The sequence below is a fragment of the Acinonyx jubatus genome, chromosome A2, assembly GCF_027475565.1.
Source record: "Acinonyx jubatus isolate Ajub_Pintada_27869175 chromosome A2, VMU_Ajub_asm_v1.0, whole genome shotgun sequence".
Taxonomy (NCBI): domain Eukaryota; kingdom Metazoa; phylum Chordata; class Mammalia; order Carnivora; family Felidae; genus Acinonyx; species Acinonyx jubatus.
This window is the reverse complement of record NC_069383.1, coordinates 87,886,875-87,909,475: the sequence shown is the minus strand read 5'-3', so window position 1 is coordinate 87,909,475 and position 22,601 is coordinate 87,886,875. Positions and strand designations below refer to the sequence as shown.

At 42.1% G+C, this 22,601-nt stretch overlaps 1 protein-coding gene across 4 annotated transcripts in view; it reads right to left on the bottom strand.

Moving 5' to 3' along the window:
* LHFPL3 (LHFPL tetraspan subfamily member 3) overlaps nucleotides 1–22,601 on the bottom strand; it is a 570,799-nt gene that overhangs the window by 158,950 nt on the left and 389,248 nt on the right. For 3 of the 4 annotated variants that reach the window (XM_027071721.2, XM_027071720.2, XM_027071719.2), the window contains exon 2: nucleotides 13,287–13,523. In XM_027071721.2, coding sequence (XP_026927522.1) covers nucleotides 13,287–13,523 — 237 coding nt within the window. Of the gene's footprint in view, nucleotides 1–4,726; nucleotides 5,151–13,286; nucleotides 13,524–22,601 lie in introns of those variants that run through there. The other variant, XM_053218593.1, reaches the window with a different exon arrangement.

Below are 22,601 nucleotides of genomic sequence, written 5' to 3'. Positions count from 1 at the left end.
CAAACCAAAGCCCCAACCAACCCACTGATTAACCCTCATCAGTCTTATTAAAAGCATTCACAAAGCTATCAGATGAAAAATTCAAATTTTGGCACATGGAGGAAGCAATCTCTAGATCTTAACAAGGCCTTGATTATGCCAACACTGAGTTGCAGGAACAAAGGGCAGGGAAAGGTGGTTAGGGCACGTGCTTTCACTGCATGAACATGGGATAGAATACGCACTATATATGTTTGTCAAGTAAACTCAAAGCTCTGAAAACCACCACAGTTGACATGTGTCAGAGATTGTGACAGTTTACACACATTATCTTATTTTCACAAAATCTCTACAAGGCAGTTGCTATTAACGTCTTTACAGTGGGGACACCGAGGCTTAGAGGTTTGCCCAAGTTCACAGAGCTCGTAGGCGGCACAAATCAATTTCTCAGGGCTAGAAGAGGGCTCTATCTCTAAAACAGGCAGCAGTGGAACTAAATCAGATGATGATTTAGCCTATTACAGAATGGGACTGGATTACTGTTTTGGGTTACCTGCTGATTTCTAATGATAATAATTCAAACTTTACCTTCCCTTTCTGGGCCTTGCTTCTTTATCTGTAAAAGCCGGGTGTTGGGTGAACCCATTGGTCCTTAACCTCAGCTGCGTGTTAGAACTTCCTAAGCAGTTTTCACACCTGGACCCACCTCATGCCAAATGAACTAGAATTTCTGGGGTGGGACCCAAGCACTTGTGAATTCTTCAGATCTCACTAGATGATCGTACAGAACCAGATTTCTGGCTCTAATTGTCCTCACTCTGTGATTGTCGTTCAATGTTCCTTTAACTTGATCCCCAACAGATAACTCCAACAGGTCATTATCACCCAACATCTGAAGAGTGATGAAGTCTACCATTAAACTGACAAAACAAAAATAAAACATCAAAACAGTCGCTTCCGGTCATGGGATTAATGTCACGGGCATAAAAGGCACAGCATTGGGAATATAGGCAATGGTATAGTCAATGGCATATACAGTGACAGTCATTACACTTGTGGTGAGCATAGCATAATGTATGGACATGTCAAGTCACTATGCTGTACACCTGAAACTAACATGACATTGTGTGTCAACTGTACTCAAATTAAAAAAAATTCATAAGAGGGGCACCTGGGTGGTTCAGTTGATTAAACATCTGACTCTTGGTTTCAGCTCAGGTCATCATCTCATGATTCATGAGTTCGAGCCCCACATTGGGCTCTGTGCTGACCATGCAGAGCCTGCTTGAGATTCTCTCCCTCTCTCTCTGCCCTTCCCCTGCTTGTGTTCTCCCTCGCAAAATGGATAAATACTATTAAATTCATAAGAATAACAATAGCCAGAAACAGGAAAAAAAACCCCAGTTGCTTATGGTTTTAGAAGATTTTCCTAAAAAAGGGGACTTTAAGACAACTTCATCGATCTACACCTGATCTTTGGGGCTCCCCTGCCGAGAGCAGGAAAGGTTTTTTTTCCTTTTCTTCTGTGTGGGTGAATTAGAAACAAAGCTCCCGGAGAGCTCCCAAACCATTGCATTTCTACTACCTGAACCATCAGAGAACATCTGGTTCATTGTACACATTGGCACCAAATGACCAGCCTCTGGGGAAGAACTATCACGCCAACAGATGGAGCTGGCTCATGTGACTTCTGGGCTTGTCACCTTCTCTGGGACAAGGGAGAGCTCTTTTAGATTCCCTCCGGAGAAGCTGCCCCTTATGAGGGCTCTCCTTCAGTGAGTGTTGCAGACTCATCTGCCACCATGATGGGCAGTCTCCAGCTGCCCTTGCCTGTGCTTTTCGCCAGCCCGTCAGGTGGCTCTGTCAGAACATGTCGGGGTGGCTAACACTAACACCACCACAGCTTTTCTCCCTGGTTGAATTCTGCCCTCCAGATCTCTTGACAACATTGTTACTCTCATCTTGTGGACTTTGACAGCATATGAACTTGCAGACAGCATTACTGGGGAGCTGCCAGAATTCCCATTTCACCTCCTGATTATTCCAGGTGCATCATCAAAGGTGACATGGTCAAGTTGAGTTAGGGAGATGATATCTTCTTGGGGCAAACTGATTTTCTTCCCGTTAAATGTGAGGCCCAGATTACGTGTACAGCCAAGCAGGAAGAAAACGTCAGTGAAATGCATAAATACAGCACTTGCCGAGGACCAGCTGGCTGACAGACTGTAAAGACGTAGTTCAAGAGTGATGATGTTAGCCGTTATGAGTGACCTTTCCCCCAAAGCCATTTCTGGAGTTTAGATTTTAAATAGGCTGCTCTAAAATTTATGCTTTAGCGAGAAGAGATCTCTCCCATCTTTCTTGTCCCTGCTTCACCTCGATCACATTTTTCATTTCTTCATAGTTGTTCATTTCTTCATAGTTGTTTTCATTTCTTCAAAGTTGTTCATCTCTTCAAAGTTGTCCTCCTTTGTTTGTTTAATACTAATAGCCTTGCTGATGTTTTCCACAGCTGAGTTTTCTAAGCCTCTCCGTGGATGAAGCCTTGTATGTCAAATCGTCCTTGGGAAACGGTTTCTGCTTATTACCGCATCAGCTCTCACTGGTGCCAGAGTGAGTTGGCTGTCAGGCAGGGGCTCGTGCTCATTTCTGCACAGGTGGCACCAACAACGCGAAGCCACGGATATCAGAACAGATTGGGCCTCAGAAACATAACCTCGTACCTAACGCTAAGTGTCCTCCTCAAAGAGACTTAGGGCAAAGCCTCTGCCACTCATTTCTGAGCTCCCGGTGTCCATCACTTAGCTTGACGTGCATGAGGCACGCCATACATGCCATAGTGAGTTGAATGCCGTAGTTTTGGCCATGACTTGGCACACAGTAAATGCACAGGGCGTTTTTGTGGTTGTTGAAATAAGGCTGAAAGAGGTGCAGTAATTTGCCTGAAGCAGCAGTTATGTCATTCTAACATACTGCTACTCCTTGTTTCTTTTAAAATAGGTATCTGTGTATAGTGTGTAGACAAATTTATTTCTTTTGCAATCAATGAAGGGACAGATTCCTTCAAGTACAGAAGATATGTGAAGTGGGAACTTCTGAAGTTTATTTATTTATTTTGAACGAGTGCACGCAAGTGGGGGAGGCGCAGAGAGTGAGAATCCCAAGCAGGTTCTGCACGGTCAGCACAGAGCCCCATGCAGGGCTCGAACTCAGGAACTGCGAGATCATGACCTGAGCTGAAGTCGGACACTTAACTGACTGAGCCACCCAGGTGCCCAAGTTGGGGGCATTCTTAAACATTTACACATTTTGTCATCAAACTGAATCAATGAAAATAAGAAGTGCTGAAATTAAGCACTTACTATGTCCCAGGATCTCGGATACCAGAGATAACAGATAAATAAGACATAGCCCTTGTTCTTAAGACTTAGAATTAAAAAAATGAAATTTGTATGGTTTGGGCAGTTATATTTTGTGGAGCATTACAGAGGCAACATCTATTATGCAAGTAGTCTCAACACGTATTTACCTCAGCAGAGTTTTGCTTGGTGCCGTGTTCTTACTCCACCGGATGTTAAGAACAACTATGTTTCTCCTTTATGAGGGACAAGTGACAGGTTACATTTTCACTGTGTTCTTTGACCTTACAATGGCATCACTGAACATGTAGCAAGAATATAAATGTCCACTCTGCTAAGAAATTGTTATGTAGCTTAAAAAACAAATCTGAGTAGGGAGGCTGAGGCCCAAGGAAATTCAACTAGAATTATGTCAAGACCACTAACGTTTCACTTGGTACCTGTTCTTCTCCGGTAGGGCATATGGAAAAGAACCAGATGCTCCAGGATGGATAGGAATAGAGGGGTTCAAGGTTGGGAAACTACAAAAAAACAAAAACAAGAAGAAGATAAACTACTTTTGGTATATTTATGCTGGAGAAAAAATTTTCAGAAGTATATTTGTGGTTTACAAGTATAGATCAACAGATTCTAAACAACAGATTTGTGGGGAGCCTGGATGGCTCAGTTCAGTGAGCAACTCTTGATTTCTGCTCAGTTCATGATTTCACAGTTTGTGAGTTCCAGCCTCACATTGGGCTCTGCACTGATGGTGCAGAGCCTGCTTGGGATTCTCTCCCTCTTCTCCCCTCCCCTGCTCATGCTCTCACTCACTATCAAAATAAATACTCAAAAAAAAAAAAAAACAGATTTGCCCTGAAATAAAACCAGTTTACTTTAAAAAGTCTGTATTACATGTTAAAATAAAACCAGATTTAGATAGAGATAATTGATCACTAATTAACTTCAAATGCTGAGGTGCCTATTGAACCTATCCAGAGTATATAGATCTGAAATTAGACCCACTCTTATAAAAGAAAAAGAAATTGGCCACAGATCTGTAATTTAGAAAAAAAAATACGATCCTTAAACCTGGGCTATGTCTCTGAAGGTCACGATTCTCTGTGTTTTCAACTCTCATAATGTTACTGTTAAAAGGGAGGAGGTAAGGGGTGGGAGGGTGAAGCTGATAAGTTTGACTTAATTATGACTTCATTTAAAGTTCTGCCAGAACATTGAAAATTTATTGGGAAGGTTAAATCTTGGACACCATGGCTCTGTTATATAACAGAGTCATTTTTCTATTGTATATTTTTTTCTATTCCTTCCCCTACCACCTAATATTCTAATATTTACCCAGAGATCCTTTCTCAGGGACTGAAAAGATCATTATAACATTACAATTATTTTGGCTATTCGAGTATAGTGGATAATAATGGAGCATGTGACTGCCATTCAAAGTCAGCATTACCTGTGGCCTCCAATTCATAAACTAATTCTGCTTACAAGTCCACTAATTGGGGAAGGCTGGGAGGAAGATGCTGATTTTGAGGGTATCATCTGAGGTTAGGTACTGATCAAAGAGAGAGCTCCCTCTTCGAGCACACCATGGTACATTTATGACCTCAGTGTGTACTTGTTGAATGGACTAGAGTCAATCTCATAAGCTCAGATGTTCTTCAAGTTACCACCAGGTATGGAGGGTAAACCGAAGGAGACAATCTCCAGCAACATATCCATGAGTGACTCCTGTAGAAGTCTCTTCCTTCCACCACACTTCCGGATGTCTTCTCTCTCTTCTTCCCACCGGGGGTGGCCCTCTGCCCTGGGGCCCTGGGTGGGTAGTGGACAGAAGTGACAACACAGGCATCTCCAGATGCCCAACAAGACATGGGGAACTATGCCCTTTGGCAAATGTGTAACTTTAGCCATTACAGACATGTTAACTCTAAAGAAGTCAGTAGCTTAAAGTATAAGAGGGAATACCAATGGGTAGACATTACAAGGGGGTGTATTTCAACCTAACCAAAACCAAAACTCTCTGAGGTTAAGATCTGTGCAACAATGGAATGACTTTCTCATGAAAGAGAAAGATCAGAATAGACTCATTCTTTCATTCAATCATTTACTCATGCAATGCATAACTATTGAGTGCCCACATATGCCAGGCATTATTCTAGGTACCAGGGTTACAGCTGTGAATGAAAGAGACAAAAAGCTCTGGTGGAACTTTTCTGGAGGAGGATGATTAACAACAACAAAAAAAGAGGTAAACTACTTAGCGGGTTAGCTGAAGTACACGGGTATGTGAAACTCTAGAGAGGTTGGCCAGGGAGAAGGTAATATTTGGGTAAAACCTGGAGGAGATGAGGAAGCAAACTGTATGGTTTGGAGGGAGAACATCTCAGGCAGACAGGACACCAAACACAAGAGGCCCTGAGATGGGACTGCCCCTGGTGTGTTTGAGAAATAGTAAGGAAGCCAGTGCGTCCAGAGCACAGGAAATGAGGGAAAAAAACAGGGAGGAGGTCAGAGCGCAAAGACGGAGGCAGCTGTGCATGGTCTTGTAGACGGTACTCAAGGACTCTGGCTTTCACTCTGAGTCAGGTCATGTAGTCACTGGAGGGTGTGCAGCTGAGGAATGGCATGGTCGGACTTACCCTTTAACAGGATCACATGGGTGCTCTGCTGAGATCAGACCGAAAGGGGGCACAGCTGGTATCAGTGAAACCGTGTAGGGGAGTCTTGCAATGATGGCCTGAACCTGGATGGCAGCCACTAGGAGGCTGAGAAGTCGGTGGACTCTCGCTATATTTTGCAGGTAAAGCAGACATGAGTTTTGGATGGGCTAAACGGCAGTTGTGAGAGAAAGAAAGGGGTCCAGAATGATCGAAGTTTTGGCCTGAGCAGATGGAAGGATAAAGCTGCCATTAACTGAGATGAGGAGGACTGTGTGAAGTGGCAGCTTTGTGGGAAAGAAATGTCAGGAGCTCAGCAGGCACAGCCTGCTGTCAGCGCACAGCCCAACGTGGGGCTCGATCCCACAACCCTGGGGTCATGACCTGAGCTGAAATCAAGAGTCGGACACGCAACCTACTGAGCCACCCAGGCGCCCCACGAGGATCAGTTTCAAACTTTGTGGTGCTAATTAGATATTGAGAAAGGGTATCAAGTAGGCAACAGGGCATAGGAGACCAGACTTCATTGGAGAGGTGGAGGTATTTAAACTTGGGGTGTCATTAGTGTGCAGAGGTTTCTGAAAGCCATGGTGCCCAAGGAGATAATCTACAAAACAAGTGCAGGTGGAAAGAAGGCAGAGATAGGGAGGAGGCAGCATAGGAGGCTCCACAGAAAGAGCCCAGAGAGGGAGAAGGGAATCTGGACAAGGGCAGCTCCTGGGAGCCAATGAAGGAGTTCCAGGATGGCTCACTGCAGTCAACTGTGAAAAGGCAATGTAAGAATTGAAAACAGACTGTGAAATTGAGCACCTGGGAGTGACCTTCATAAGACAGTGGCAGGCCAATGCTGGGGGTGAAAACCTGAATGGAGTGAGTTTATGAGAGAGTGGGAGGAAACAGGAGCAGCAAGGACTTAGAACAACTCTGGGAGGGCCTCCGAGGTCTGCACCAACTGTCAGATTAACGAGCCCCTCTGCAAAAGTGCCAGCATACAGGCAGTTTTAGAGACATATTCTGAAATGCTTTAATGACTGTGTTTGTTCAACACTAACCCCACTGGGAAAGAGGTCGTTCACTGTGACCTTATTAAAGATTTAATTCAAAGCACTCGGTGCTTTTTGCCACGGCTTCCTGATCTTCCTCTCTGGGTTTTCATAAAGTTACACAATCAAGTAAGAGGATCAGTTTTAGAGATATGTACTTTTTTTTTTTTTTTTGAGAAAGAGAGCACACACAACCTGAGCAATAAACAGGCACAGAGAGGGAGAATCCCAAGCAGGCCTCACGCTGTCAGCACAGAACCTGATGTGGGGCTTGATCCCACAACCTCGGGGTCATGACCTGAGCTGAAATCAAAAGTCGGACACTCAACCGGCTGAGCCACCCAGGTGCCCCAAGAGGATCAGTTTCAAAGACTACTTCTCATTTTTGCAACTAAACAACAGGCTACCCAACAATCAGTGGGTCAAAGAAGAAATCAAAAGAGGATGAAAAAAATACCTTACAACAATGAAAATGGGAATACAGGAATAGTCTATTCTCAAGTATATTAGATTCTTGATTAAGTGACATCATCTAAAAGCTACCAAGTGAAAATAAGACTAAACTTTTAGTTGTACAGGGCTCATTGGTCAAGTTGAAAGCAACAGAATCGGCATATTTTAAGAAATTATCCCAACATCTTGTATGGTAGAAAAACTTGAAAGTTTGAGTAAAACGACTGTGTTTGAGCCCTGGATTCATTCCTTCACAGCCATGAAAATTTAGACAAAATGTTTAACTTTTCTGAGCCGCAGTGTCTGATGTGTAGAAGTAGAATGATGATAGCTTTCTCACAGCATTACTGCAAAGATCAAATATCATATGGGAAAAATGATTAGTAACTAGTAAAGCTTATCTAGATATTGATTATAAACTGCTTTCATACACATGCTTTCATTGGACTCTCTCAACCCTATGCAGGAGGCAGACCTGGGTAGTATCCTTCTCATTTTAGAAAAGGGGAAACTGAGGCTCTGGGATGTTAGGGACTTCCTTAAAGCCATAATGACTCTTGTGTGCTGGAGTTGAGACCAGAAACAAAGTTTTCTTCTCTGATCCGGGGCTCTGTCCACTGTCGAGGTGTCCACATGGACGCCACATAACATGGTAATTAGTGAGGCCAGCAGGCTCCTGTGCCCTGGACCAGAATTTCTAAACCTGACCCCTTCCACTTGGTGGTGTGAATGATGGGGCCATGACAGTGCTGTTCAGGGCAGCCTAGAGCTCCTTCCTGTTGACCTCATCTTTCCCTTCTCTTACTCTTCTGTTGTTAACAAGTTCCTAAGAGCCGTTAGTGTCTTCACTGCTCTGAGGGCACGAGCTCTTACTGCCCTTAGAGCAACTTCAAGGAACATTTCTGAAAGTGTCTCCAGAATTAGAGCTGGAAGAAACCTCCGGTGCCATTTAGACAAGCCCTCACTGCATAGATGAGAAAGTTTAATTCTGCAACTATCAAGATCTGGGGGCAGGGCGCTCAGGTAACGTGAGAGCCCACACTGGCTCCAGGCAGTGCACGCTCTCCTCACTCCCCCACGCTGCCACTCACAGTGGGGCTGTGGCATGGCATGCCATGGCACCTTAAATCAAAATACTGAAGGGCTTCTCAATTAGTTACTTGAGTAAAATGAATTTAACTCCACCTATTATAGCATTAAAAAGAGCTTAAGCCACTTAATAAATGGTAGCTAGAGTCACCTCTTAATGGATAATCATATTTTCTCATTTGCAGTGTAAGTGCTAGAAGACAGAATGACTTTAAAACTGTTCATGAGAGGACTCAATTATCTGATAAGCAATTCCAAAGACCATACACACAAACTCCGAAACATGGCTCTTTATGAACGGCATCTCACAAGGAACGAGCTATTTGTGGCACGGGAGTTCTGGAAAATGTAATTATTTATCCTTTCACAATTAATGAAAGAAATTGGAAATGAAGCTTTCATTTCAAATCCTTTTTATCTGGATGAAACTTTAATTTTACATAATTAAATTGACTTCACAGTTCAGTGTGTTAAAATACGCAATTAGGCGGCATATCAAGGTGAAATGCCTCCTGTTGTTGGCTCATTTAGAAATCATGCTGTCGAGCTCCCAAACAACAACGAACACCTGCCCACCTGCTCTTATCCCCAGAGCCGGGGATGGCATACAGCCTGCGGGGCTGGCTTCTCAAATTCACAGTCGAATTTTCTTGTAAGTGCTAACTCCTGCAGAAGTTAGTCACGTATTTAAAATAGTTTTTGCTTCTGTTTTTCAGTGGAGTTTTTTGTTTTTTTGATTTTTTTTCCATGAGAAAATATTGTGGGACTGTGATGATGCAACATAGATGATTCACTTTCTCTCTTAGAGAAGCTCCTGCTGAGGTAACCCTTGGATTCTTCAAAGTTGCTGGTTGAAACTCCGTGGAAACTCCCTTATTCCAATCTTGCCATTTTACAATTTGTGGCAAACTTCAGCTGAGACCACTTTCAAATTATTGTTGCATTCCTGGAAAAGGCTTAAATATTTGTAGGTGGTACTGAAGGGTGACATACACTCTAATGGGATTGGGGTGAGTTCCCTGGAAAGTTAATTAATTAGAGAGAGAGCAAGCAGGAGCAGGGGAGAGGAGAAGGCGAGAGAGAATCTTAAGCAGGTTCCACACTTAGTGCAGAGCCTGATGCGGGGCTCAATCCCATGACCCTGGGATCAGGACCCGAGGTGAAATCAAGAGTAGCACACTCAACTGCCCGAGCCACCCAGGCACTCCTGGACATGTATTTTAGGAGGCGGTGGTTTATCGAGGTAGAAAGCTCACCTATGTACCTTCCCCTTGTTTTCCCTTTGAACAGTACTTTGTGATGGTTAATTTATGGCTCAGTAGTGTCCTATATTCCCTTAAGGAATCTGTGAATGGAACACAGTTCAACAATTAGAATGGAGTTCTCTTCCCTTTTTTGATATAGTCTACAATTTACCTAACAGTGATTCTTGTTTTATCCATTGGGGAGGTTGTTAGGAAGGACTCATGGATCTAAGCAATATCCTTACTGTAGCAATACATGGAAAACCTGGACCCCTTTTGTGGCTTTTCCAGATAAACACAGAAGCGTGTTGCTACATTCATTATAAAAGCCACAAAAAGAAGATGATCCTATCATGAGACTGCTCAGGACAAACTTGTTTAAAATGGGGGCATATGCTCCTCTTGTAGGTTTATCCTCTGTATAGTACTCTTGCTACTTATTATAGGATGTAGGTTGTTAGGATGATCAGCAGACCATGAAACTGGAAGAAGACTGTAAAATGTATTGGTGTGTAGAGTAATATAATGTATATCAGAACATATGAATGCTTTATTCTTTTGAGCCAAGACTTGAGATATGGTATTGTCTGCTTTTAGGATACCACAAGCCATTAGGGAATTAGTAAATTCTTCTAAAATTCCGTGAGCTCGACTGGCCTCTGTCTCTTTGCATTGCCCTGGAATCCAAAGGAGGACTCAACTACCAAAGGACAGAGGAAGAATAGTGAAAACATAGTTTTAGTAAGTGAAAAGGTATATTAATGTAGCCATGCAAATTGTAAAAGCACTTATTCAAATATAATTTCATATTTACAAATTATTCTCATCAGATCTCTCCTCCATTAAGATTTATAGAAAGTAACACTGATGGTATTTAGTTTTGCTTATTGCATACACTAGAAAGCAAGTAAACTACTGTTTAGTGAAATTGTTTACATGCACACATACACAATCATCGGCTGGTCTCCCCAAGTCTGCAAGTTTCAACACTGAATACGTGTTTAAATAATACCAAACAATAAAAGCTATTTTGCACAGCAACCATAAATCTTTTACCATTTCTAAGAAACATGCAGGTCTGATTACATTTCCTGTAATCTGAGTTTGATTTTATACAGATCCTATCATATGAGAATCTGAAATGTCTACACAGTAGAGCTGTTGATACATTCTCAGGATTCAGATAAAAGAATTCTGATTGTGTGTAAGAATGTGATACAACTGACACGTTCCTCAGTATGGCCCGATGCTCTCGGCTACTTTACTGGATCGGATTTGATGCAGAGGAACTGCTACTGATCTGGGTCCTTCAGAACCAGATGGAAGGAACTATGGACACAGGTAAATGTGATACAAGCAAATGAAGATAATGCACACAGAACAATCACGCACAGAGACTCCCTAAACCTTATACTGGCCTCTTTTGACTTCCTTCTCCATCAACACTTACCAAGGCATTGGAGTGGAAAAGATGCCTTTTAAAAATGAAAACCTAGACAGAAGGGATCAGATATCAACATGGAACCAATTCCAGTGAAAGAAAAGACCCACTTTGAAAACTGTTGAGAGTTACCCTTTAATCCTAGCTGTTACCTTCCGAAGCATGAATTCAGAATTGTCACTCATTTGTGTGGATAGAACTGACAGTTCTCCATTGCCAAGTGAAAAATCTTCCTGATTTTTTTTTTAATTTTTCTTGATTTCCTTATTTGGGGTCAACAGATGTCTGAAAAGTTTAAAGGTTCTTGGTATAACTTTAAATATTTATTTATTTTTTTGAGAGAGCACTAGCATGGGACGGGCAGAGAGGAGACAGAGAATCGGAAATGGGCTGTGTTGATGGTAGTGAGCCTGATGCGGGGCTCCAACTCACAAACCATGAAATCATGGCCTGAGCCCAAGTCAGATGCTCAACCGACTGAGTCACCCAGGCGCCCCTCAGTATAACTTTAAATTGTACAGTGAATAAATAGCACTCAGTCCATTATTATGTGGTGGTAGAAATCAAGCATTTGCAGAACAAAATGATGTTTTCTTTAAGTCACCCTTTAGGGAAAGGCAACTTATTCTGACATTGAGCTATCCTTATTATTCGCTTTGAGGTGAAGCTAACTGGACAGAGACCTGTATACATGCACCAAATCACAAAGACAACAACGGACAAGGACTCCAAATCAATAAGCACATGTGAAAGCACTTTAAATCTGTAACATGCGTTATGAGGTACATCATCCTTTAAATCTAGAAAGGACAACCGTGAGAGGGAATAATTGTGTTTTTAGAAAGCACTGCTCCCTTGTGCAAGATTTTTGTGTTTAGAACATTTTTGCTAACACCAAATAAACTAGTGCGTGTTCTGCCCATAAATCAGGGAGATAAAGAACTCAAGGATGACTGCTTCCCCAGACCGCTTGATTTTCTTTCTGTATAGTTCATAGTTTACAAGCATCACCAGTGATGGTCTAAATATAAAGCTTGCTACACTGTCATTACCTCCTGTAGTATCCTGTAGATACGAATCTATACCTCGATTTGAGGCCTGCTGAAGCACTCAAGAGCCACTACCTGAAACAGTAAGCTACATTTCCTAATTCAAGGATGGATTTAGTTTCCAATCAGAAATGGGAACTACAAACAGCAGCCACCCAATTGAAGGTGCCAATGTAAGTCCAAAGTCTTAAAATTAAAAGTTACCTAAAGATAAAACAGTGAAATAAATCTAAGTCTGCAATGAACAGAGGTAGTAAAATTCTATGCCCCAACAACTGGTTTAAAAATCTGGAAGGAAAATTAATATTCCTCTTGAATAATGACTTGCTACTTTTTATTGGCACTCTATCATTTGAACATTTATGTGTCATTCACCAGCCAGTGCTCTATTTTTTTATTCTAGTCTCTCTGTGTTTCAGAAGACATTTTCTTTTTGAAAAGAAATAGAAGAGCTTTTTCACTACCCAGATAACACATTTCAAATTCAGTTAATTAGGTAACTGTTGAAATCCCTAACTGCAACTTGTTAGGGCCAGTATCATGCCTTCTCTCTGAGAGGAGGAGTCTGAATTCAAATACAATGATTGTGAACAGTTTAATAAAGACCTTTGTAGATGATTTTAGGAGATTCCCCAGACATTTATTTCAGCCTGGAAAATAGCTGAATACATGGAAAGGATGTACTCTCCATTTAACCAAGTAGACAAAAAAAAAATTACCTTAGTCATGAACTTTCAGAGAGAGGGAAAAAGAAACTGGAAAAATGCATTTAAATAATAATGGACTCAGAGTCTTAGAAAGGTAAGTATGAAAATCCTGTATTTCAATTGCATAAACTTCTGGAGTTGAGTCTAGGAGAAAGTCTATGAACTAGACAGCATTAAAAGATGCACGAAATTAGACCCACATGGGAAGCACTGGTATTTGATGTGCTTGAAGTGTCCTGATAAGAGTTCCCCAAAGCAATCTTACCTTTGTTTTCTGCCTTCAGTTCCTCTGCCATCAAGCTGTCTTGTCGGTTACCAAGCACAAATGCCAGAAACGAGAGGATCAGGGCATCCAAAATCCCAATAATGGCCAGGATGTATGCCCAGCGGACTGAACACGCCCCAAGAGTGTACTTGTCTGTCTTTTCTCCACACATCCGTTTGACTTCATCTGAATCCCAGCCATCAGGGAAAATCATACAGCCAAGCACAAGGCAGGCAGCTTGATGAAGAGAGAAAGAGAGAGGAAAAAAAAAGTAGTTAACATAGATGTTATTTTAGCAAATATTGCTACTGGGTGTCAAAACATTGCTTTAAATTCTTGATTTAAAAACTAGCAAATCTTACCACTGTCCTACCCTGAATGGTTTTGTGTGTGTTTTTTTTCCTGGTTTACTTAAAAACAGCCTAGTATTGCAGTGAAAGGTATGGGAACACTATTTACAGCAAGCCTGAGCATTCTGAGAGAGGTCGAGGTTTGTTGATCTATAAGAAAATACTAAAAAACTTGAATTTTGGTTGCATCTGTGGGAAGGCTTCCATTGCGAATAAGCTGTAAGGAATCAGAACACAGCAGAATGACAATTCAACACTGGCTTTGAAGAGCTAGGACAGCAGCCAGATGAGGGATTAGGATAACATGGAAAATACCAGAGTGTATATTGACTGAGTCACAGTAAAAAAATAATTTTCTATTGCAGCCTCCTACACACCCACATGTGTGCGTGCGCGCACACACACACACACACACACACACTCTGAAGTTTCTTGAAACCATGCCTAGTAGATTCAGCACACCATGGTATTTTCTAGCTTCTGTTCTATTTCATTTTTTAAAAGGCTGAAAAATGTTGCAGCATGGTGTGGTACCAGAGATTTTATGGAAATTCAGGAACTTAAGGAGAATACTTATATTTTATTTTCCAAATATCACTGTGGGAATCATATGAATGCTTTTTATAGAGTATGTTACTTTGCAGATTAAAGAAGATTAGTAGCTATTTGTTGCCACTCTTTATATTTAATTGGATTATTTAGGGGTAAGTGAGGATAGTTTTAGATTATACAAAGCTTTCTTAAAAAATTTTTTTAATGTTTATTCATTTTTGACAGGGAACAAGCAGGGAGGTACAGAGAGAGAGGGAGACACAGAATCTGAAACAGGCTCCAGGCTCTGAGTTGTCGGCACAGAGCCCGATAACAGGGCTCGAACCCACAAGCTGTGAGATCATGACCTGAGCTGAAGTCGGATACTTAACAGACTGAGACACCCAGGCGCCCCTAGCTTTCCTTTAAAATATATATTTTTTAATGTTTATTTTTGAGAGGGAGACAGACCACAAGCAGGGGAATGGCAGAGAGAGAGGGAACCACAGAATCCAAAGCAGGCTCCACACTCTGAGTTGTCCGCACAGCCCCCAATGTGGGGCTCAAACTCAAGAACTGTGAGATCACAACCTGAGCTGAAGTCAGATGTTTAACCGACTGAGCCACCAGGCCCCCCTATACAGAGCTTTCTCAACAGGTGTATTCATTCATTACTTCACGAATGTATTCGTTCACTCACTAATTCAAAAAGTACTTATTGATTTTTTATGATGGAGTGCCAGACACAGTTCTTGGTACTTAGAGATATAGCAATTAGGAAAAGATACATGGCTTATGTTTTATCAGGGAAAGAGGCAAAAAAAAGAGTAACATGCAAATAAAGTAGTCAGTAATTGTAGTACTAAGTACATAGTCCTAAGTACTGGGTAGGAAAGAAACAAAGGACTCAGATAAAGAATAATGGTACACCTCTTGGAGAAGTGGGGATATTTAAGCTGAGACCAAAAACAGACAAGACACTAGACCTGTGCAATTGATGGGAATAATGTTCCAGGCAACAGCATGTGCAAAGGCCTCAGGGTTGGAAAGAGGCCTGGGGTATTTGAGGAGCAAACAGGAGATCAGCCACTGGGATGGAGAACGTGATCATGTTGAGGCTGCAAGGGAGGCAGGATTATGCATCCAGAAAGGTTACTGTTTCTAGGGCATGTCACTTAAAAAGACTGATAGCATTACCAACTTAGAGTTGTGTGATGGTCAAGGCCAAACACTTCGTGCAACTGTCAAAGCTGCTACTTCTTGAACAAACCAGCAGTGGACACCTAATTTCCTATGTTTTTAATAGGAGCATGACTCTACAAGGCAGGTGTGGAGGATACAGAACCCAAAGGGATGACACACAGGGAGACCACCTGGGAGAACTTTGATTTAGGGTTCCTTTTTCTTTTACAGAACAAGATTTCAAAACTTTGGGTCACACTTGATTCCTCTTTTCTTTGCCCCCCCATCCCAAATGTTGCCATGCTTCTCTCATCCACGTAGGCACTATCTCTGCATAGGTGTCATCAACACTTCCATACTTTAAGCCTCATATGTCACAGAAGGAAACTAACGTCCTTCCGCTTTCGGTTCACCCTCACTCCAATCCAGATCACATGAGACCGCTGAGCCCGTCATGCTCAAAACCTATGGTGGCTTCCCACTGGTACTGAAGAACACTCAGACATCTCAGGTACCCAAAGGCTCCATGATCCAGCCCCCACTTACTTTCCCAGCCCCTCTTCCCTTCATAATCTCCATTTCACTTGGGTTGAATGACAGCCGACTTCCTGTCCATGCACCAAGTTTTTGGACCCTTCTCTTTCTTCTTCTACATGGAGTATTTGCTACCACTGTCCTTAAATGTTCCACTCTTCAGTATCTTTCATTGGTCAAGTCAAATGCAATACCTTCCACAAAGCAAGCCATCTCAAATTCTTCTTGACCTATGGTACTGCCCTTCTTGGAACGCCCGAAGCTGTTGACTGTACCTATCAGAGTCCTTGTAGCTTTTTACATTTGTTACTTATTTACAAGTATTATTTCAATTAACAGAGTGTAAGCTTTCTGAGGAAGGAATCTTTGGTTAAGTCACCATATTCATAGCACCTAAAACAGTGCCTTGTAGACCTCTAGCACTAAAATATTTTTGAATGGGAAAGTAAAACGAATGAATAAATCAATTATCACACCTAGACAGTATACTCTAAAATACAGTTTATAGGGGCACCTGGGTGGCTTAGTCGGTTAAGTGTCTGACTTAGGCTCAGGTCATGATTTCATGGTTAGTGGGTTCGAGCCCTGCATAGGGCTCTCTGCCATCAGCACAGAGCCTGCTTTGGATCCTCTGTCCCCCTCTCTGTCTGCCCCTCCTCCACTTGTGCCCTCTCTCTCAAAAATAAATACACATTAGAAAACAGAAAGGTTTAAAAAAGATATAGTTTATAGAATTCAATATCATTACCACCCAATGTCACAAATCTAGTTTAAGACTCATCTTTGAAAGGTGACATTCAACAGAGACACTTTTGTTATGATTAGACAACAGATTCCAAGTACTCAGGAGAACAATTTGAAAAAAGTTGACTATTTCAAAATTCAGATTCCCACTTCTTCTGGAACTCCTAGCATTCCATTCCAACATGCTCTCCGAGGTATTTCTAGCAATAATGATCTGTGTATTTTTTAAAAAGATGTGGTTTCCATTAGCAAAAATTAACTTTACTTGGGAAGACACACAGTGGTTTGAATCCAAACCACAGTTGAGAAAAATCTCTAAAAATGCTATGTTACATGGAAGATTTTAAAGATATTCTCAATTTTTTTCTTACACATTAAATAATGTTTATGTAGGAGTGAATTACTTTCTTATACAGAAAAAATGAAAACCAAGTATTTTTCCTTTATGAATGGCAATCACTTAGAGAAGGACACTCTATTATACTACTTAAAGCTCTAGCAAAACTTAATAGAAATCACCAAGTGACACAAGTTTGGGAAGGTTATTAGATATTATAGGACAAGTTCTCCGCAACGGGGTATTTGTGGAATAGTGACATCAACAAAGACATCTTTTCTCAAAGTCTTTCTACACTTAAAAGTTTCCATATCTGGAAACTGAGTTACAAATGAGGATAAAAACAATAGAGGCAGAATTAACCAGAAACTAAAACCACGTGAGAGTATGAGTGGCAATACATCGCTCCCTATCTTCAAAGCATAGGATTTCCTTAACCCAATGTTGAGAGAAATCTGAGAAGAGAGAGGATACACAATTGTGTTTCATCTTATGCAATGGCTATTTTGCTCCAAGTTACAAAAATAGAATTTTTGAAATACAATTCTTATTTTCGATAGTCTAAGGGAGTGACTGTTCAGAGAAATCTTAAGACAAAACCAGGCTAACAGGGTTGGGCTCTGGCCTCCTACAGAAAATGTTTAGGTCCCCCCAGCAAGGGTACTCCAGGTATCCTGCAGGCCACAAGGCATTGGGAGACGTACTGGTTGCCTCAACCACTTCTTGCTGGACTTCTCTTAAACATTTGATCTTTTTCTAATTGATGTGTTTTTAAAAATCTGAATGGTTGTATAATAGTAAAAATGAGATCAACTGCATTTAAAAGTTTTTAAATCTTTGTAAGTGAAACTTGAGATAAAAAATAAGTAAAATTTGGATTTTAAAGTTTATTTTGAGAGAAAGAGAGAGAGAGAGAGAGAGAGTGCGCACACGCATGCGCATGGCAGGGGCAAAGAGAGAAGGAGACAGAGAGAATCCCAAGCAGGCTCCATGCTGTCAGTGTGGAGCCCAATGCAGGGCTCAATCTCACGAACTGTGAGATCATGACCTGAGCCAAAAATCAAGAGTCAGATGCTCAATCGACTCAGCCACCCCAGGTGCCCCTAAAATCCAATTAAAAAAATTATTTTTATTTTTATTTTTTTTTTCAACGTTTATTTATTTTTGGGACAGAGAGAGACAGAGCATGAACGGGGGAGGGGCAGAGAGAGAGGGAGACACAGAATCGGAAACAGGCTCCAGGCTCTGAGCCATCAGCCCAGAGCCTGACGCGGGGCTCAAACTCACGGACCGCGAGATCGTGACCTGGCTGAAGTTGGACGCTTAACCGACTGTGCCATCCAGGCGCCCCTAAAAAAAATTTTTAATGCTTATTTATTTTTGAGAGAGAGACAGAGCATGAGCAGGGGAAGGGAAGAGAGAGAGGGAGACACAGAATCCATAGCAGGCTCCAGGCTCTGAGCTGCCAGCACAGAGCCCGATGCGGGGCTCAAACCCATGGACCGTGAGATCATGACCCGAGCCGAAGTCAGACACTCAACGGACTGAGCCACCCAGGCGCCCCAAATCCAATTTTTAAATAAAGAAATCCTATCCCTTTGAAAGCTGTGCTTCTAGATGGTCATTACACGATAAAAATTGTACTTTCTGACAATGTATTATCAAAATATACATTTTCTTCTGCCCCTATCCAAATTTCCCCTATTTGGCTATTTTTGAAATGTGAAGTCTCCCCAAAGTTATAGTGTGTTTAGGATTAAATGGAGCCATTAAAATAGTTTAGGCTCTGTTAGTTTCTTTGGAAAGGCATTACTGTGTTTTGCATTAATGAGTGTGTGCTATAATAAATTCTGTTTCCTGGCATCCTATTAATCAGAACCCTATTCACCTGCATGATGTGGATAGCCAGCAGAAACCAACAGCTGTTCCTAATCCAAACTAAGCAGTATCCGTAAGAGCCTAGGCTAATGTCTCAGTCAACGAACGATTAAACACTATTCCTCTTGGTTTTGTAATTATTTCTAATTCTTTACAAATTGATCATCCTATAAGATGAAGCAGCATCACTATACTCAACAGTAGAGAACATAAATCACCAGAACATTTGATTAATTTGGACATGCTATTTCCTGACCACAAGGGATAGTGGAGAATTAGTTCCAATTGGGCTATTATCCCCAAATGGGTTTCTTGGTAGAAAGTCACCTAGGAAATGCCTAGCTGACTCGCAGCTATCTATTCCTTCACTTCAGCAGTGGGTTTTCTGGAAGACTATCAGGGAACATTTTTGAGTGTTAGAAATGAGAGCTCACAAGCTGGAGGTGAGCAGAGAAGGATGCTCTCTGCATGCCGGCATGACACCTTCCAACTTACAACATATAATAAAGGCATCCTTGTGAGGACAGGCCCGTTGATTTCCATTTTAAGCATGTTCCAAATGGTTAGGAAGCATTCACATTCTAAAAGGCCCCTCGGTCTAGAAGCTGATGCCCCACAGTGGGTTCCTCTGAAATAGTACACAAACAGCCAGTGGTTCCCTAGAGCCACTAATTGCTCTGGCAATTTTCTGGCCAAAGAGTTGAATGTAACCTCTGTGAAGGAAACGTCCTTAGAAGAATCTACCAATGTTTTTAATTGGGTCTTTCTCCAAAGGAAAACGAAGCAAGATGAAAAAAGCAACGGGGGGGTGGGTGGGTAAGAGGGAGGTTGTCTATGATTTGGGTCATGTGTACAGGCTGATGCTGCTGGGCCAACTGTCCCGGTCAGGACACTGAATGCTGCGAACCTGAGAACGGCTATTTTTTTGGACAGTAAGAGGAAGACTAAATTCATTCTCTAAAAAGTCTATGCACTGTTGCACAAAAAGCATGATAAATTGCCTCATGTTGCTGAAACACTCACGGGGAACGTGGTGAAAAACGAACCTGCATCCACTTAACTCTATCAATTATTCAGGCACGCAGTAAGGGAAGGGATTGACGCCAGAGAGCTGCCGCGCCGCGCTCTGCAAGGGGAGCGTTCACCTGACTGTCACTCTAAACACCTGGTAAAGAAGAGGCACGCATCCCCAGCATCTTCATTAGCACACAGCCCGCAAACCGGAACTACCCTATTTACACATCTGGAAAAGCTGTGATGCCTACACCTCAGTCTACCTCTGGAAAACGGAGTTGCTAGGTAATCCGGGACATGAAATACTGCGGTTGACAGTCTGGTGGAGAACAAATGGTCTCCCGATAAATTCTGGTTCTAAATCCAGTGTAATTTTACGAGCATTTCACTTGAGGTCATAGCACAAAAGGTGCAACATCCCCTAGAGAGCGGGGGGGGGGGGGGGGGGGGAGAGCAGGTGTAAACAAACTCTGGGCTCTCAGAAGGGTCACACAGTGATGTGTGAGGATGATAAAAGATCCTGTGCTCTGCCTCGACGCTCAGCCCTAATTGCCTGAGTAAAGAGCCACACATCTCTCGGTACCTTGTGCTGAATCAGCTGTGAGCCCCGAGCGTAGCTGAAAGGGGATAATCAGGAGTCTGCCCACACCGGCTCTTAGGAGCAGCACAGCGGAGAAACAGCTTTCATGGAATATGATACAAGAGGAAACACACTTAAATGGTACAACATCACTTGCTAATTTACCCAAATGTTGAGGCTTAATAGCGAAGTATAATACAAATCAGAATTTAGAACATAAAAATACAATGCTGTTCTGATCTCTAGAATGTTTGCTAGGCAGTTTTCTTTTATGTTTTTTACATTTATTTATTTTTGAGAGACAGAGAGAGACAGAGCACGAGTGGGGGAGGGGCAGAGAAAGAGAAGGAGACACAGAATCCGAAGAAGGCTCCAGGCTCCGAGCTGTCAGCACAGAGCCCGACGCAGGGCTTGAACTCACAAACAGTGAGATCATGACCTGAGCTGAAGTCGGACGCTTAACTGACTGAGCCACCCAGGTGTCCCTAGACAGCTTTTGATACAGATCTTGGATCCAATCAAATTTCTTAAACTCCTGATAGTGACACAGTTAATAATACTACATCTCATAACAATAGCTAATAATTCTTGACACTCCCCTTGAGTGGGGTACACAGCATATCATTTCATCATTTCAATTCTCAAAGCCAAGAGAAACAGGAGAGCACATATTCCTGGCTTTTCCAGTTTCCACAAAGAGGGATTTTTCTCGAAAAGCCCTTGGCCACTTATCCCACTTCTCATTCCTCTCCATGGAGATGGAGGGATTTCCCCGAGGGAACCTGGGCATAGTGGCCCAGCCCCTTCCTGACCTTACCTTAGGAGCTGCTGGCCTACATGAGGCCTGTGTTCCACTCCTCTGTGCTGGCGATTTCACACAGGGCGGGCCTGATTCTCCACTGCTGTCTCAGAGTAGGAAGGTAAGAAGGCCTCATTTTGGGGGAGCAACTTAGAAAGTTCTTTTGGTTAAGACACCCAGAGCCATCTCTTCAACCCAATCTTTCTCATAATAAAGGAGATATTTTGGTTTCCTGCTGCCAATTCTCTCTCTCAGGTGGTTCAGAGCTTAGGAGGGCCTCCCAGTTCAGAGACTGGAAGCCTTGATTAGAGGACAAGCATGGCTGGGTTGTGGTGAGGACGCTCGTGTCCTCACAGCGTGGAAAGAAACCTAGCCTGCTCTCTGCCCCTTCTTATACAGGCACTAATTATCCATGAGGGTTCCACGCTCATGACCTAATCACCTCCTTAAAGGCCCCACCTCTTAATACTATCACAGTAGGATTAGGTTTTCAGCCTCTGAATCTTGGGGAAACATACAAATCCAGTCCAGGGGCACCTGGGTGGTTCAGCTGGTTAAGCGGTGGACTCTTGATGGTGGCTCAGGTCATGATCTCATGGTTTGTGAAACTGAGCCCCATGATGGGTTCTGTGGACAGCACAGAGCCTGCTTGGGATTCACTCTCTCCCTCTCTCTGCCCCTCCCCCATGCATGCTCTCTCAAAATAAATAAACGTCAAAAAAAAATCCAGTCCATTGCAGAGGGGGGGTCAGAGGGCTTTCATGCAATGCTTATCTGTCAACCCCAACATTATTTGTTTATTTATTTTTTATATATGAGGAAGTGGAGGCACAGAAATTTCAAACAGCTTGCTGAAGGTCATACAAAGCCCATGAGTGGGACAACCCGATTTGAATCAGACAGTCTAGCTTTGGAATTTATGCTTTTAATCCCAACTATACTATTACCTTTTACTTGTCAACAACAGTAATGCACATGAAATCACTTTAGAATATTGGTTTTGGTGCTAAGAATACTTAGAGAATCTTGGCAGTGCTTAACATGGTGTTTATAATTAGACATTTATTCTTTGAGGACAAGAGCCACTACCAAAAGGATGCTTAGAAACTGTGAGCTTTTATATGTATAGATATTTCTGTTGTTTACACTACTTTTTCACCTAATCAGTATTTCATCTGCTATGTAGTGCCAAGATCATTAGAGTAATTATAAAATCTAAATGCGTGGAATGGGAATGAATGTGGTTTTACTGCACAAATACACATATATCTGGATTTATACACATTTCACAAGAAAATCTGCCCTTAGTTTTTGGCTTGATATTTTAAGTTGGCTATGTGTCAGCCAAACATTTTTATATGTTCTT